Source organism: Catharus ustulatus, chromosome 12 (assembly GCF_009819885.2).
Source record: "Catharus ustulatus isolate bCatUst1 chromosome 12, bCatUst1.pri.v2, whole genome shotgun sequence".
In the NCBI taxonomy this organism is placed as follows: Eukaryota; Metazoa; Chordata; class Aves; order Passeriformes; family Turdidae; genus Catharus; species Catharus ustulatus.
This window is the reverse complement of record NC_046232.1, coordinates 14,803,548-14,817,989: the sequence shown is the minus strand read 5'-3', so window position 1 is coordinate 14,817,989 and position 14,442 is coordinate 14,803,548. Positions and strand designations below refer to the sequence as shown.

Here is a 14,442-nt window from a genome sequence, read left to right as displayed (position 1 = left end):
TTATCAAGACCTCCTGCCATGGAGGGATTTAGTTTAAGAAGTTATTTTATACCCCCACCATCCCAGTGATTTCTGTCATTCCCTATTCTTAGAAAAGGACATGTGTCTTTTCTCAGAATACTCACTTTTACACCTTATCTTATGTTTTCTTAGAAGTTCTCAGCAAATATTGAGGGCAAAGAAAATGCCCACTGCAAACATCTGTAAAGGTTCTTTTTGGCCACAAGGTTTATGGTCACAGTTAAGTCCTGAGTTCATTAAGGTGCAATCCAGCAAGCCTAACATGAAGAAAATGAGTATTTCTTTACTGTTTCCTTTTTCCTGTAAGAAAAGAGCCCATTCTGTTCTGCAAACATGGTATTTTCTTACTCAAATAGGATTAAAGAGCAATGCATATTTACTGGCCAGATAGCTAATTTTCTTCAGTGGTGACTACAGTATAGATGTTTTAGATGTGTCAGCCACACTTGACATTTTTCAGACAGAATCATCTTTCATATTAACTGTTTTCCTTTGTTTCAAAAAAAAAAAAAAAAAATCATTGAAATGACGGCAGAATATTTTTAGAAGAATCAGCGTGGGCCACAAGTTCAAGGGAATTGTTTATTGTGTGCTGTCGAATGCTCAAGGTAAAAGTTAAAATGGACCAAATGTAGTTCCCTTTTTTCAGACATTTCCTTGAACTGCATTCTGTGATAAAGGCCCTAAATCTTCCTAGTTAGGGAAGTGGGTTTTGTTCTGCATTTCAAACTGCAGCAGTATTCTCATCTGGGAAATAAAAACTCCTCTTTTGACTCTTAATTCCTCCCTGTATAATTTGGTGTTCTGCACTATTGTTTCTAGATTTGCATCCAAATTGAAAGTTTCCAAACTGTCCCATACATGGCACAGCTGATGGGGTGAAGTCAGTCCTCTCCTCTCCTGCTCTGCTGCCCCAGTCCCAGAATCCCAGAATGGTTTGGGTTGGAAGGGACATTAAAGCTCATTTTGTTCCACCCCCCTGCCATGGGCACAGACACCTCCCACTAGACCAGGTTCCTCCAAAGCCCCATCCAGTCTGATCTAATGCCTGGCAGTATTTTCCTGTCTTAGAAAAGTGGCAGACTGTTTCCTCCACTGTAGGAGTGTTATCCACATAATGACTACTTGATTTGCCTGTGTTTAAGCAATTCAGTAAGCTCTCATCATGACTCACACATGTATCAGATTATCTTGAATACTGCTGAAATTTCACAGGGCTTCCATTTCAGTTCGCTTTTCTTCAAACCTCAGCTTCCTATTTAAATCTATCAAATCCAAAAGTTTACTTGTTTACAGAACATACTTTTCTGAAAGCCACTATTAATATTGGACATACTTTAAGATGAAGTGAATGTTTTTGGAGGGATGTATTTTTAGTGTGGTTTTTAATGCTTAGTGTTCAAAACGTTCTTGTACTTTGGTGTTGTGCTGTGGATGCTGTCTTTTTTTTTTTCCCCCACTGTTTCCCTTTGATAGATGTGAGAAGGGAAGCAGTGTGGCAGCATTTAGTTAAACCATCTCAGGAACATTATTGTGTACCTGTTAAACTGAACTAAGAATAAAAAATAGCTAAGCTTGAAACTGAGCTTCTCTCTGAATAGTGAAATATTCGAGTCAAATATTTTTTTTTAGTATCTCAATTTCTTTTTCTTCAGTTAAATTTAAAAAAAGCTTATAAATTATAATGTGTGCCTATCAAATAAAACACAGAAAAGCAAAAGTCTCTGGACTGTTTAGGACTGCTTCTGCTCATCCCTCCCTCCATGGGGTCTGATGCCCATCTTTCCCTTCCAAGAACAGGATTTTGTCTCCAGTTGTTTTCTGCCAAATGCTTGCTGACAGCCTGCAGCCCCTGGAGCACTCAGCTGCTGCCCAGCCCCCTGAGCCCACTGTGTGAGGACAATTAACCACCAGGGCTTTGCTGAATGCTCTGTTGTGTATGGCCTGACAGAACACTCTGCCTGCTGTTATTTTAAATGATACAGCACAGGGCTCTGCAGGAGGATAAATTGAAACTTCCCATGTCAGTCCCTTGGGGCAAACACCATTTCAGACTGGAGGTGATGTCAGGGAGGTGCTTGTGACCACAGGGAATGAGGGCTCTTCTGGGGCTGTATGGTCAGCATGTGGCCTTTGGCCAGAGAGAGCCAGTTTGGCTTCTACATACTGCTTTTGAAGCAAACTAAACCCAAAAATTACAGTATGACTCAAAATCTCTAATACAGGGTGGCTGTTCCTGCAGAACAGTATTTTTCTATGACAGTTGGATTTGAAAAATGCTGCAAACCCTGGTATTATCTTTCTGCTAAATGGAGTTGGGGAATTAAGCTTTTTTTTTTTTTCTGTCTGTTTTCTGCTACTGAATAATTCTCCTTTTGTGTTGCCTGATGCAGTGGAACAGTGCATTGTCCTTGAGCTCTATGAGCCCATCCCAGTCCCCAGGAGAGGCTGGAGTTTGTCATCAGGAGTTGTGATAACCTCCTTCCCCATTACTTGCTCTCAGTAAACCTTTGGCAGTTTTATGGCAGCTTGATTGATAACAGGTTTAGCCAGAAATGGTGAGAGGAGCAGGGTTTGCAGGATGAAGTGCAGAAGTGGGGAGAGGAAGGCAGGCAGAGGATGTGAGATGGCAGCCAGGGACTTGTGGGGTGGAAGAGATCATCCTGCAGAACATTTCAACCTCTTTTGAAGCCAGAGCAAAAATTCTCAGTTCTATGATGGTTAATTTGCCTTATGCCATGAAAAAATCTCTCAGCTCATGTGAAATACAAAATATTTGCATTTATTTAAAAGGTTAAATGTATTCACTGCATTGGAAGTGTTCAGGGCCAGGCTGGATGGGTCTGTGAACAGCCCGATCTAGTGAACAATGTCCCTGCCCATGGCAAGGCTGGCTCACCTTTAGAGGTCCCTTCCAACCCAAACCAGTCTGAGATTTTACTTTAACATACTTTTAATTTTTCTCACCCCAGCAGCCTGAGGAGGAGCAGTCTGCGTGCGATGTCACCAGCTCCAGCTCCTCTGCAGATGACACCATGTCCCTGGAGAGGAACTCATCCCTGGGCAGCGACACGTCCCTCCCCTTCCCACCCACGGGGAGCTTCACCCAGCCCAAGGACAGGCTCAGCCTGGATGGCAGCTGCACCAACATGGTGTCCTCAGAGGGAGGGGAGAAGGAAGAGGAGCTGGACAGCATCACGGACGTGCCCGCTCCCTCCTCCGTCCTGCGCGGCTCCATGCGGCCGCTGTCCCCGTTCCGGCGGCACAGCTGGGGGCCGGGCAAGAACGCCACCAACGAGGCAGAGATCAATCAGAGGAGGTGAGTGAAGAGCTGCTTTGATTTACTCTGCACCCACTCGTGCATAATTATCTGAGCTTTACAGCTGGCATGGTAAAACTGAAGAGTTTATCAGAAGCAAACACGTCACTTTTGGTTGTTTCTTTTTCATTTGAAGAGGTTAAGGCAATCTCCTAATGTGTGTTTGTTTGGTTTTTCTTAAATTAGCTTTCAGGATTAAAGTACTTAATACCTACAGTGTGCTTGAGCTTTCCAGAGTAAATGGAATTACCTTGGGACAGGTCTTCCATTAGAACTGTCACCACCCCTTTCTGTACAAAGGAATTATTGGAGTGTTAAATCTCACTGACCACAGAATAAACATGATCATTATTGCTCTGATTGTATTAAGAGATAACACAGGCACCAAGGTTTAAAAAAATTCTGTGGAAGCTCTTCATAATGGTGAGAAGAATTCTGTTTCACAGAGCTTCCACCTCAGTCTCTCATGAACAGTAAGTTCCACCTAACTCATCACCAATGTGCATGGTGTTGTTCAGGAGGATTCAGAAGAGAACTTTTCCCATCTCTTCTTTCAGAAGGTACAGGAGGGAGAGGTGTACAAACCATGTGAGTTTGTCCATGCTGCTGCCCAAGCGACTGTGGGAAGAAAGTTGCTCAGTCCCCCATTTCAGTGGGGAAGAAAATGAAATAAAGGAAGATGCACACCAAAAAGTAGTAATAGGTGCGAGGTTCCCTGCCATGCCCTGCACTGTTCAGCATTTGGGCTGTGGGGTGCTTGGGGCCAAACCCTGTGTATTGTGAGCCTAGTGGGGGTTTGGCCAGTGTTTGTAATGTGCTTTAATGCTCTCAGAGCAGGAATGGCTTCAGCAGGGTCAGGGTGCCATATCCTCCCTGCAGCTCACACAGACAGCGAGCCCAGGTGTGCAGGGCAGTGCCACTCTCTGGTTGCCCCTTGTGTCTCATGGCAAACATTCTGCTGTTAACAGAAACACAGCCATTGCCTGTGGGGTGGATGGCATTAAATTAAAACTGGCCACTCACAATGGGTTCCTGGAAATGGTTACTGACCCCTTTGGATAATCCAGGGAGAGGCAGCAGCCTCCCATCAGGAATGTATGCATCCTTTACACACAGCAGCTGTGGGCATCACTAAAGGAATACTGTAGGCCCTTGAGGTTTTAAAGTCAATATTGAAAACCATTTAGGATCCTCTAAGTGACATACAGTGAAAAATTGTTGTTGTTTTTGTTGTTTAACACTGACACCTTTTTTGGACTTCATTCCTGGTCCCCAGGTAATATGTAAGTGAGTTAAGTAATGCCTTTCAATTTTTAAAAGCAACTAAAGAGTTAGCACACCTGCAGGTTTATGACAGAATGAGTCCATAAGCTCATAAACTGATTTGAGGAGATTTATTTTTAAGTGTAGGGCATAAGGATTTCTAAGGGTAATAAACTGCATAGCTGGCAATCACTGCCAACACTGAACAGATGGGGTTAAATTCTCCTGCATCACACTTTGGAGGCTGTTTCTGATATGGGAAAATGCATTCATTGTAAATGTAAGAAAATTTGAGTTAAAGGAACAGTAATTCTTCTCATATGTTCTCACAGCTGCAGCTACATAAGGATAGCTGTCATGTTGGGTAATTAAAAAAGAAAAGCTGGGTGGGTCTGTGGTGCTGATTAGATTCATGTTTGTTTTTATGCTTCTTTTAGAAAGGAATTTGGATTATTTGCTGTGTCGTTTTGTTCTTTTCTTTGTTCTTTTCTTATGTGGCTGTTGTGATGTTGAGCCTCTCGTTGCTAAGTGAGAAACAACAAATACTGAGGAAGTGAAGTGCAAACAAGTGACTTTCACTCAAATCAGTTAAATTCGGAGTGTTTGCTTATTCATTTATTTCACATGCAGTAGATGCTTTTCCAGTTGAAGGGGAAAAGTCCTTATTGCAACTTGACTTTTGCAAACCTTCCAAGTGCAGTAACACTGAGCACAAGCCTTGGCTGAGGTTTGTCCTGCTGATGGGCTGGGTCTGTGCTGCTCCCACCCCTTTGTGCTCTCTCCCCTCCAAATAAAAAAAACAAAATAAAGTGTAATTGTCACCAACACCAGCCCAAGGATCAGAACTGGGCTGTGCAGCCAGGAAGAGGAATGGGGTGACAGAGTGCACATCAGCTGAGCTCTGAGAGGTGCTTCCTGCCCCAGCAACGACTTCCAGCCCCCATCCACGCCAAAAACAGTCCTAACCTTGATGACAAAGATAGCTAAGTCAAGCTTGGATAGAGGTGCTGATACTGGACTCAAAAAAAACTACAGAAAAAACCAAAAATCAGCCCTTTGTAAAATTTGATATTTTCCACTGTTAAGTGTTTTCTCCTTTTAAGAGGGATGAGTGTAAAAGTTTGCTCACAGAAAAGATCGCGAAAAAAAAAATCTTAAATGAATGTGAAAAAACACTCAGTTCCCCTTTGCTTCTCATCTTTCCTCAAATGCATTTCACAGATAATCCTCGTGTCTACCTTGTGCTGTTAAAAACACGAAGCAAACCAGCAAGGCTGCACAGAAGGATGTTCATCCTTCAGTTCACTCCAGGCATTGGGAGCAGATTTGAAATGCCTGTCTTTCAGCAATGCTGCAGTGTGTGCTAAACATCCAGAGAGGGGCATTTTCTGGGGAAAGAAACCCCTCCGTGTTTCACTGATGGATCAAGCACTGCAAAACTAGAGCTGGTGTTAATCACTGTTGCTAACAGCTTCTGTCAAAGAGTTTGGCCTTATCTAAACTTTAAACTGGCCTGGCTTTGGCAGCAGCAGAGTTGCAACACGGACAATACCTGTGCAGCCTTCTTTCTGTGCAATATAAAACCAACCAAACCCCAGATTTATTTGAGGAGGAGAGGAGAAACACAGACACTCATCACTTCCTTTCGTATTTCATTTTGTGTTTTCCCTGGATGTCCATTCCCTCTGTCTGTTTGTTGGGGATATTAATCCTTTAGCTGCCATTTGTTAATTAATTTTTTTCATTCAAGCTGCTGACCATTCTCCATGATTCATTTTCAGTTCAATGCGAATTCTGGGGGATGGTATAAAGAAGCCTCCCATTCATAGGAGAAGGTACAAAGCCAACTAATGTGACTAACTGTTTTGTGTTTGAATGTCTACTAACTCCATCCTCTCATGTTAGTAAACCTGCAGTGCCTCTGGAAGTGTTGGCATTAGAGCTGTGCATCCCACCTGGCTGCTTTCTCTCTCCAGTCTGACCTAGGGCAGCTTTTGTGCCCCACAGAGCACGTGCCTGAGCTGTTTTCTCCAGGACATGATGTTAATAATGAAGAGAAATCTCAGACATGGTTTTGTTGGCCTTTGCCATGTGTAAGATTTGGAGTTGGTTTACCTGGGAGCATTGTGTGATTCGGATTTAAAGCACATCAGAGACTCCTGGCAAGACTTGCAAGAGGGACAGCTGTGGGAGGGGATGACTCAGACACAATCTCAGAGCTGGAGAACACTCTGCAGATCTGCAGCTGGTTGAATTAAATGGCTTCAATTTTGCTCTTTTGATGGTTTTTATAACCATCTTCCTAAAAAATAGAAAATAAGGTGTGTTTTTCTCCTTACTTCCATGTGTTTTTCCTCTCTATAACAAACTTTCAGACTCTCATCCATCCCACAGATACACAACTCCACTCATGTAGTCTTTGCATTGGCTTTTAATATATAAAATAGAATACTTAATTTTTGACACACAGATGTGGACTGTCCACACTTAGACATTTTAGGCTAAATAAAAAAGAGAAGTTGAACTTCTGCCCTTCAGTGGTTCATCCTTGTCTCACCTCCCATAGCTGCTACCTCCCCTCCTGTGCCAGGGTAACTTGGGATTTCACTTCACTTGAAATATGGATGGGATGATGTGTGTGTAAACAAACTACCACATTCCCACTGTGAAAAGAATGTTACCATGATGCTATGACCAAAAAAATCACTGTGCCTCACCATGCATCAGCTCAATGAACCCTAGCAGTGCTGTGCAGTTCAAAAGAACACTCTTAAAATAGAATCTTTTTAAAAAGACACAAGAAAGATCATGCTTTTTTACTTCTAAGAAGCCACTTCATTTGCATCACTGCAGGGAGCAGTGCAGTGCCTGTCATGCAAATGAATTTCTTTTTATCAGCAGTCTCTTAAGGCTCCTCCTCTGTAAGGATCTGTGTTAGTATTTAGAGTCAAAATACCCTGAAACACTGAGCTTACATGTAGAAAATGTCTAGAATACCTGATCATGTCTGAAATGTGTGAGAATCCTTTCATAAACACTTTCTCACTTTTTCTGGTTTCTGAACCATTTTGGAATGATCCTCTCTAACCCCACCTGTAGAGCAGGAGCCTGAAGCTGATTCCAGCAGTTCATGCTCTCCCACAAGGCTGATGTAGATAAAAGCTCCTCCTCCTCCCCAAGCTGTCCTCTGTAAAGGAGTTTTGCATGCTCTGCATTGATCTTTTTAGGATTTTATGGTGTTGCCAACAGGCTGTGGGTGGCTCCCCTGCAGGACTGTGATTCTGCAAGAGTGCTTTCCACAGCCTTTGCCAACAGATCTCCTTCCTTCCTTCTTGGAGGTCTTAACACTTCCAGCTTCCTCCTACATATGTAGGGCTCCTCTTCTTCCCTCCTACTTTTCTACTTCCCTCCCCTGCAGTTTTAGCATTTGGGATCATCATTATGACATGGCATGGTCAGGAATAGAGGCACGTTTTAAAGTCTACTGTAAACATTTCATGATTTCTTTAATGATAATCTTCTTTCCTTTGATTGAAAAGGGACCACGCCAAAATGAGTGACTTTGGAAAGCAAGGTGCCATAAGCATATCTCAAAGGATCCAGCAAGCTCAGTGCTCTTGCACAAGCAGATGCCTGGAGTCATGTGTGGCACCTTCCTTGGGACACTTTCTCAGTTGCCACTGGCAGGTCTGAGTGACCCAGGCCTGGGAGTGCAGACTGTGTGTGATGGAGTCCTGTGGCCAGGACTCAGACAAGTATTCAGTCCCTGCCATCCCCAATAATACTTAAACATCTGCCATTGTGGTTGAATTAGGTGAGGATGGTAAATATTGGCATGTTATGGAAGGAATATTTTCATGAAGAATGTTTATAGTACTGTGCTGAGAGCTACTGGTGAAGGACACCTGGGGGGTTTTGGGTGCAAAGCTTTGGGTGTATCCTCACCCAGTTAACATCCTTTATAAAACAGACAGCAGCTATCTGAACTCCACCATTGAACACTCTTCCAGAATGTTTCCAATTGTCAAACCCTTCCAGAACGTTTCCAGTGTTGCAGTGTGTGTGGAAACGATATGAGGACTTGCCATGACATGATGCATTCAGTGGGTTTAAATCTTCATCTGTGCCCTCAGAGGCTTCTGGCATTCCCAATTCCTTGTCCTGGAAGGTCTTAAATTCCTTCTGCCCTTTTCATAGGCTCTTGTCATGGGGCAGAGTGTGCTCTGGCCATGTCCCCTCCTTTCATGGAGCTCAGACCAGCACCTGGGAGTAGGACTTGTGCTTATGCAAAATTCCCCTCAGACAAAGTATGCTTCCTGAACAGCTTTTTTGGGATTTAAGGATCATATAAATATCATAGCTGACAAGGAGATGGATTTCTCTGTTTCTGCAAAACCTGCAATTGGGCCATGAGCTAATGGAAAAAATAACAAAAGCAGTCTAAAATAATAACCAAAATATTTGCATTCTGTATTTGCATTTCTTATGTCTTTCATGATGCAACTTTGGGACTCTTTCAGGGAATGGAAGCTGAAAGGTTTTTCAGTTAGAAGCACTCTTGATTTAATCCCAAGTTAATAGTAAGATTAGCCTGTTGTTTTGGTCCAGCCTCTTCCACTGACTGGCTGTGCAACATTTCAGAATGTGCCTTTCTCTTTATTTTTCCAAGCATAGCCTGAGATTGTTAATATTTCTGTGGAGGGGACTTACACTATGAAGTATCTATAAGGGATTCTTTTCCTGATTTGAGGATGAGAGTTACCAGGAAAATATTAATCATTACTAACACAATGACTGTGTGTGATTATTTACAAATTGGCTTTGGTATGTTTTAGCCTTGTTTTTCCCAAAAACCTCTCTCCCCACAAGGAGTGCTTTTTCCAGTACATTGTATACTCTGATGATGGGGTTGGTTTGGGGGAAGCATGGGCTGTCCTGCTCCCTGTTCAGTGGTAACCTCAGGGCACTGTGTGTGTTTGGGCAACCAGACGTGTGCTACTTCTGAGTTTGTTGTTTGTTTTTTTTTAAGATATGTGAGAGTGAGAGTCTTTTAACGTTCCCCATGTTCCATAACAATCAGATAATCACTGCCCTTTTCCTTTCTTTGCCTCTTTTGCTGTTCCCAGTTTGAGCTGGTGTCCCTCAGGCGTACAGTACATTGCCATGGGTCCTGACTTTACTTGTAGAAGGTATGGTATGAATAAATGTGCAGCAGCACAAGAGCCCTGCACACACCCTGTCGTCAGCTTCTTGTGCATCTCCTCCTCCCCTGCTGCTCTGGCTGAAGCCTGCACGTGTTTGTTTGCTTGGTCTGCTTTTTCAGCAATCACTCTTGGGAGTGGATCTCAGAACTGGGCTGCAGGTGGAGGTGGTGGCTGCTTTCCACTGGCCCCTGGCATTAAAGAAGCTGCACTGTTGGGTTGAGCTGCTCTGTGATGACTTCAAGCCGTGGTTTTTTCCGCAGCAGTGATCAGAATGATAATTGTGACAGCAAGAGAGTCAAACTGAGATTAAATATGATTCAGCACCAGTCTGTACCACATCAGTCTCATAAAGGATCTAAGTTCACACAGACTTGCTCTGGAAATTGAAAGACCTAGGCTTGTCTTCAAAGAGACTAATCGTGTAAAACCTTCTGTGAAAAAACCAATCTGATCACCACAGATGAAAATTTCCCAGGCTCTTAAAGTTTGCATCTTCTGTAGAAAGTCCCAGCACTGAGACTGATGTTTGCAGGTCACATCTTTACCCAGCATTGTTTGGAAGCCAGTCAGTCCCCCAGATTCTATGGCTTTATAGCTTTTCTCTGGCAGTTTTTGCTCATTGTGGGTAGAACTATTACAACTCTTTTTCTGAAGAGCAGATATTGAGAAGTAAACCTGCCCTTCCTGGTGCAGATTAATTATGTTTGGTGTATATATGCCAGTCAGCAAATTACAGACCAGTATCACTAATAAATATTTTATGGGCTAATATTTGCAGGTTTTAGCTAGTTTTGTCACAAGTACATGATTTATTTTTTTTTCTCTACTGTGTAGCATTGTTGTTGCCACCTTGGAATATAAAAAAGAGATATTCTTCTGTCCTAAATAATCAGTAGAAATGGGACTGATTTCTACCTGCAGGTGTTAGAGTAAACTTTTAAATGCCTGCTGTTGATACACATTGATGAGTCACAATCTTCCTAGAACAGATGTAATTATAAATGCTTAAACCAGTCCTTTTTTCTCATTAATTATCATGAAAAAAGGTTTTATAAACCTATTAAATCTTATTCATGGTTTATTGCAGTTTTTGCTTTCAAGGTGCATATTTATGAGCCTTTTAATGCTTCTGAGGGACTGCAGAACATTAATCACTGCTGTGCAAGTCTACCTGAATTTAAAGCTCCTCTGGTTGTTTAAATCATCTGTACAGCCTGTAGTATGTTTTCTTTTTCATGTGTTTACATGTTAGCTTGTTCACCACTGAGGTTTCATTATTAGCTTCAGGTTGGGATATAAATCCAGGCTGGGGCTGGGACTTAGGGGGTATCAGATCAAATCAAACATTAGCCATGGATCTGTGCTTGTGTCCTGGGAGAGGAGTCTGTAAAGCTTCACCCAGTGACCCCACACTGGCATTTCAGCAGGTTTGTTGATGCTTGGGCATGAGAAGCAAGAGGGTCAGAAGCAGAATATCAGATTAAATAGTCCCATGTGAGAGAAGGGGTGTTTTCTGTGAGGGGAGAATGTATTTGTGTTTTTCTGTAGAGGTCACTTGTCTATCAGCACCTGTCTCTACAGAGTTTGGACTAATGCTTTATTTCTAAAATTCAGCTCTGCAAGCAAAAGTTTAGTATTTAGTTTTGAGTTATTGCCCAACTCTGCTGGGCAAGACCCAGCGTCCTCAGTAGGTGATAAAATTGATTGGGTGGTGGAGACAACATTTATTGAATTTAAAAACAAAACCACAGCATAGGTAAAAAGACAAACCAGCTTTGGCAGAATAAATGACATTATCAGTGCCAAAACTGTGCAGTGTGAAAATTTAAAATAGATTCAGAGGATGTGGCTGCAGAGATGAGTGTTACAGCAGCTGATGTGGCTGCTGGGAGGGGTATTGGTCCAGGACAGGACAAAGCACCATGCTGTGCAAGGTAGTTTAATTTGGGTGGCTTTATTCCAAGGGAGGGCCTAATAAAAAGCTAGCAAAGAGAATATGTGGAAATGCCAAAATCTTTAGAAGGGGTTTTTCCTGAATTTTCCTGTTCACTACTGAAAAAGAGTAAAAATACGAGTAAGGAAAGGTGATGGACCAGGAGTTTCAATGGTTATTCAAGCAATGAACAAACCTTTATGTCTCATTAGAAGCACAAAGAATGTTGCTACTTGCTCTGAAGAAAAAGGAACATGCTGAGGAGTAACACCTGCATTTGCCTGCACACTTGAGTGCCTGCTGTGTGCTTTATGTGCAGGTGCTCTGTGCTGACAGACACTGGTCCCTAAGAGCCTGGCAGCATCTGACCTCTGTGCTCTCTCTTTAGTTACAGCCTAGAAGGCCTGGCTGGAGACTCTGGTGAGAACAAGAAGCCCTCTGCAAACCTGGAGGCTTCTTCTCTGAGCTCCAAGGACCTCAGGAGGAGTCCACTTGCCAGCAATCAGTCCCTGGTCCTGCTCACTGAGGAGCTCGAGCAAGGAGAAATCAGGGACTACAGCCACCAGGTAAAGCTGGATGTCTGGGAACTGCCACATCAACATTTTGGAAGTCATTTTCCCAAGTGACAGCCTGACAACCACCTTACATGTACATATACATAATGTTAAACATCTTCTGTCTTTAACATGGAGGAATCTCCAACAATTTTAAATTTTCTACTTTGTGGCAACACAATTGTTGTGTTTTCTCTTACTTAGAGGAATGGCATTTTTGGGGAACACACTGCTAAGCACCAGATATTTTTTTTATCATGTTGAACCACAGTCTAGTTCTGCTGAGGAGCTGGAGTCACAAAAGCAATTTCCCTGGCCATCAGAGAGTTATAACAATATCTGTTTTGTAATGTCTTGCAAGAAAATCAAGCACACCTAGTCCCTTTGTTGCATAATTAGTTGTCTGACATTTAAAAGACAAAACAAAATGTTGAATTTCACCTGTGCACTGTTTCACTGTTTCAAAGTGAGAGGTGCAGTAAAGGTGAGGCCTGAGCTGGGATCTGGGGCTGGGATGGTTCTGTCATTCTTGACATGCTCAGGGTGGTTCTGTTTTGTTCTGTTCTGTTCTGCAGGTGCATCAGACATCACAGCCACAAGGATTTAACTTCTGTTCTTCTGCTGTTTCATCTCCACTGACCAAATCCATGTCTCTAATGTCAATTAGCAAACCAGTGCTCGACAGTGAGTAATCCAGTTTTCCCTTATCCACTCTGTCATCTGTATAATTGAGTATACCTTGCTACCTTCCCAAGGCAAAATGTGCTACTGCCTGCTCATGCTTCCTTTATTACATGAAGTTCATGTTTCACTGCTGCATGGAACTGTGGGTGGAGAGGCAGAACTCATTCAGTTTGGTTTTGTTCTTCCCAGTGTATCCCTGCTGTTTTCTTTCTGTTAGGTTTCCTTTATGCAGGTTGTTTGTTTGTTTTTCCTAAATTAGGCTACTGGTATGAAAACTATGATTTATTGAGTTTGTTACCTAAAAAACAAAAGGGATCTAATTTTGCATCCTTCCACCTTTCAGAATTTCTTCCTTTGATGTCAGGTAGATTCCACTTGAAATTTTACTTCCCTGCATCTAGATTTTTTTAAAGCTGATATGTGGAAACTTGAGAATCCATGTCTTGATCTCCTTGAGGGAGTTTGTTGCTATTCATTTTGAGTTAAATATTTTGGAGCGGTTGGGTGTAATTTATTGAATCTCATTTCTGAAGAAAATAATAAAAGATGATTCCATAAAATTTTCCAGTTTAGCTTAATTGAAATGATAACAAGCATTTAATTTTGGAACTTGGCTGAATTGATTCTTTCAGCTGAAAAAGTCATTCAGAGGGCTGCAGCTGGATGTACTTTGGATGTATTACACGTTTTCATTTTATTGTTTGCCAGCCAGAAGCCCCATTGACGTTTTAGCTCTTGTCAATTAGTGATGGTGTCTGATCTTTCCTCTTTATTAACATGATTCTCCCTTGCAAAACACAATAAGGTGCTTGAAGAAAGGTGTTTTGTTCATGGGGGAGGCTTGCTGGAGGAAGCTCATAGGGATTGTGCTGTGTAGGAGATGGTTTTAGATTTTTCACCATGATAATTCCATGATTAATAAGAACGTGGATGTGTCCCCCAGCAGCAGGAACCAAATGGGGCAGCTCTGTCCTGTGAAGAGACCAGGTCCTGCCCTGTGTGATGGCACTGCCTCTTCCCTCCTTGGGCTGAAGGTCTTCATTGTGGTTTTTTGAGGCAACCAGTTTCTTGGCATTGCACCCAGCCTCTGACCAAACACCAAAAAATGAGCTGTTGGTGGCTGAGCCTGGATGGCTGAGGCTGTTAAAATGTCCTGTGGCCTGGTGTTAAAAATGCCATGGAGGCTTGATTAACTCATCTTCTCCTAGAGGCAGCCTGGCCACCCTGGTCCCTGGAGAAAGGAGGAAAAGAGAGATGCAGTGACCTCTCCAGAGGGGCTGTGGGCAAAGTAGCAGGGTTAATCTTCTGCTTTGAGGCACTTTGATGTCTGTGAGTTTGGGACACTGAATGTGAACATTACTAACATTCCTGTGAGCTTTATTTTCTCAGTCATTAATTTGTGACATCTCAGAAGGGACACATTTTTACAGTAAAGTGGGTTTTGAAAATCAGAGCATTTGATGT

The 14,442-nt window shown here is 42.5% G+C and overlaps 1 protein-coding gene across 18 annotated transcripts in view; it reads left to right on the top strand.

The window, feature by feature from the left end:
- AKAP13 (A-kinase anchoring protein 13) overlaps positions 1–14,442 on the top strand; it is a 203,298-nt gene that overhangs the window by 152,485 nt on the left and 36,371 nt on the right. For 11 of the 18 annotated variants that reach the window (XM_033070335.1, XM_033070334.1, XM_033070332.1 and 8 more), the window contains 5 exons: positions 2,994–3,340; positions 6,385–6,438; positions 9,730–9,792; positions 12,129–12,306; positions 12,870–12,978. In XM_033070335.1, coding sequence (XP_032926226.1) covers positions 2,994–3,340; positions 6,385–6,438; positions 9,730–9,792; positions 12,129–12,306; positions 12,870–12,978 — 751 coding nt within the window. The remainder of the gene's footprint in view (positions 1–2,993; positions 3,341–6,384; positions 6,439–9,729; positions 9,793–12,128; positions 12,307–12,869; positions 12,979–14,442) is intronic. The other 7 variants (XM_033070336.1, XM_033070327.1, XM_033070341.1 and 4 more) reach the window with 5 other exon arrangements.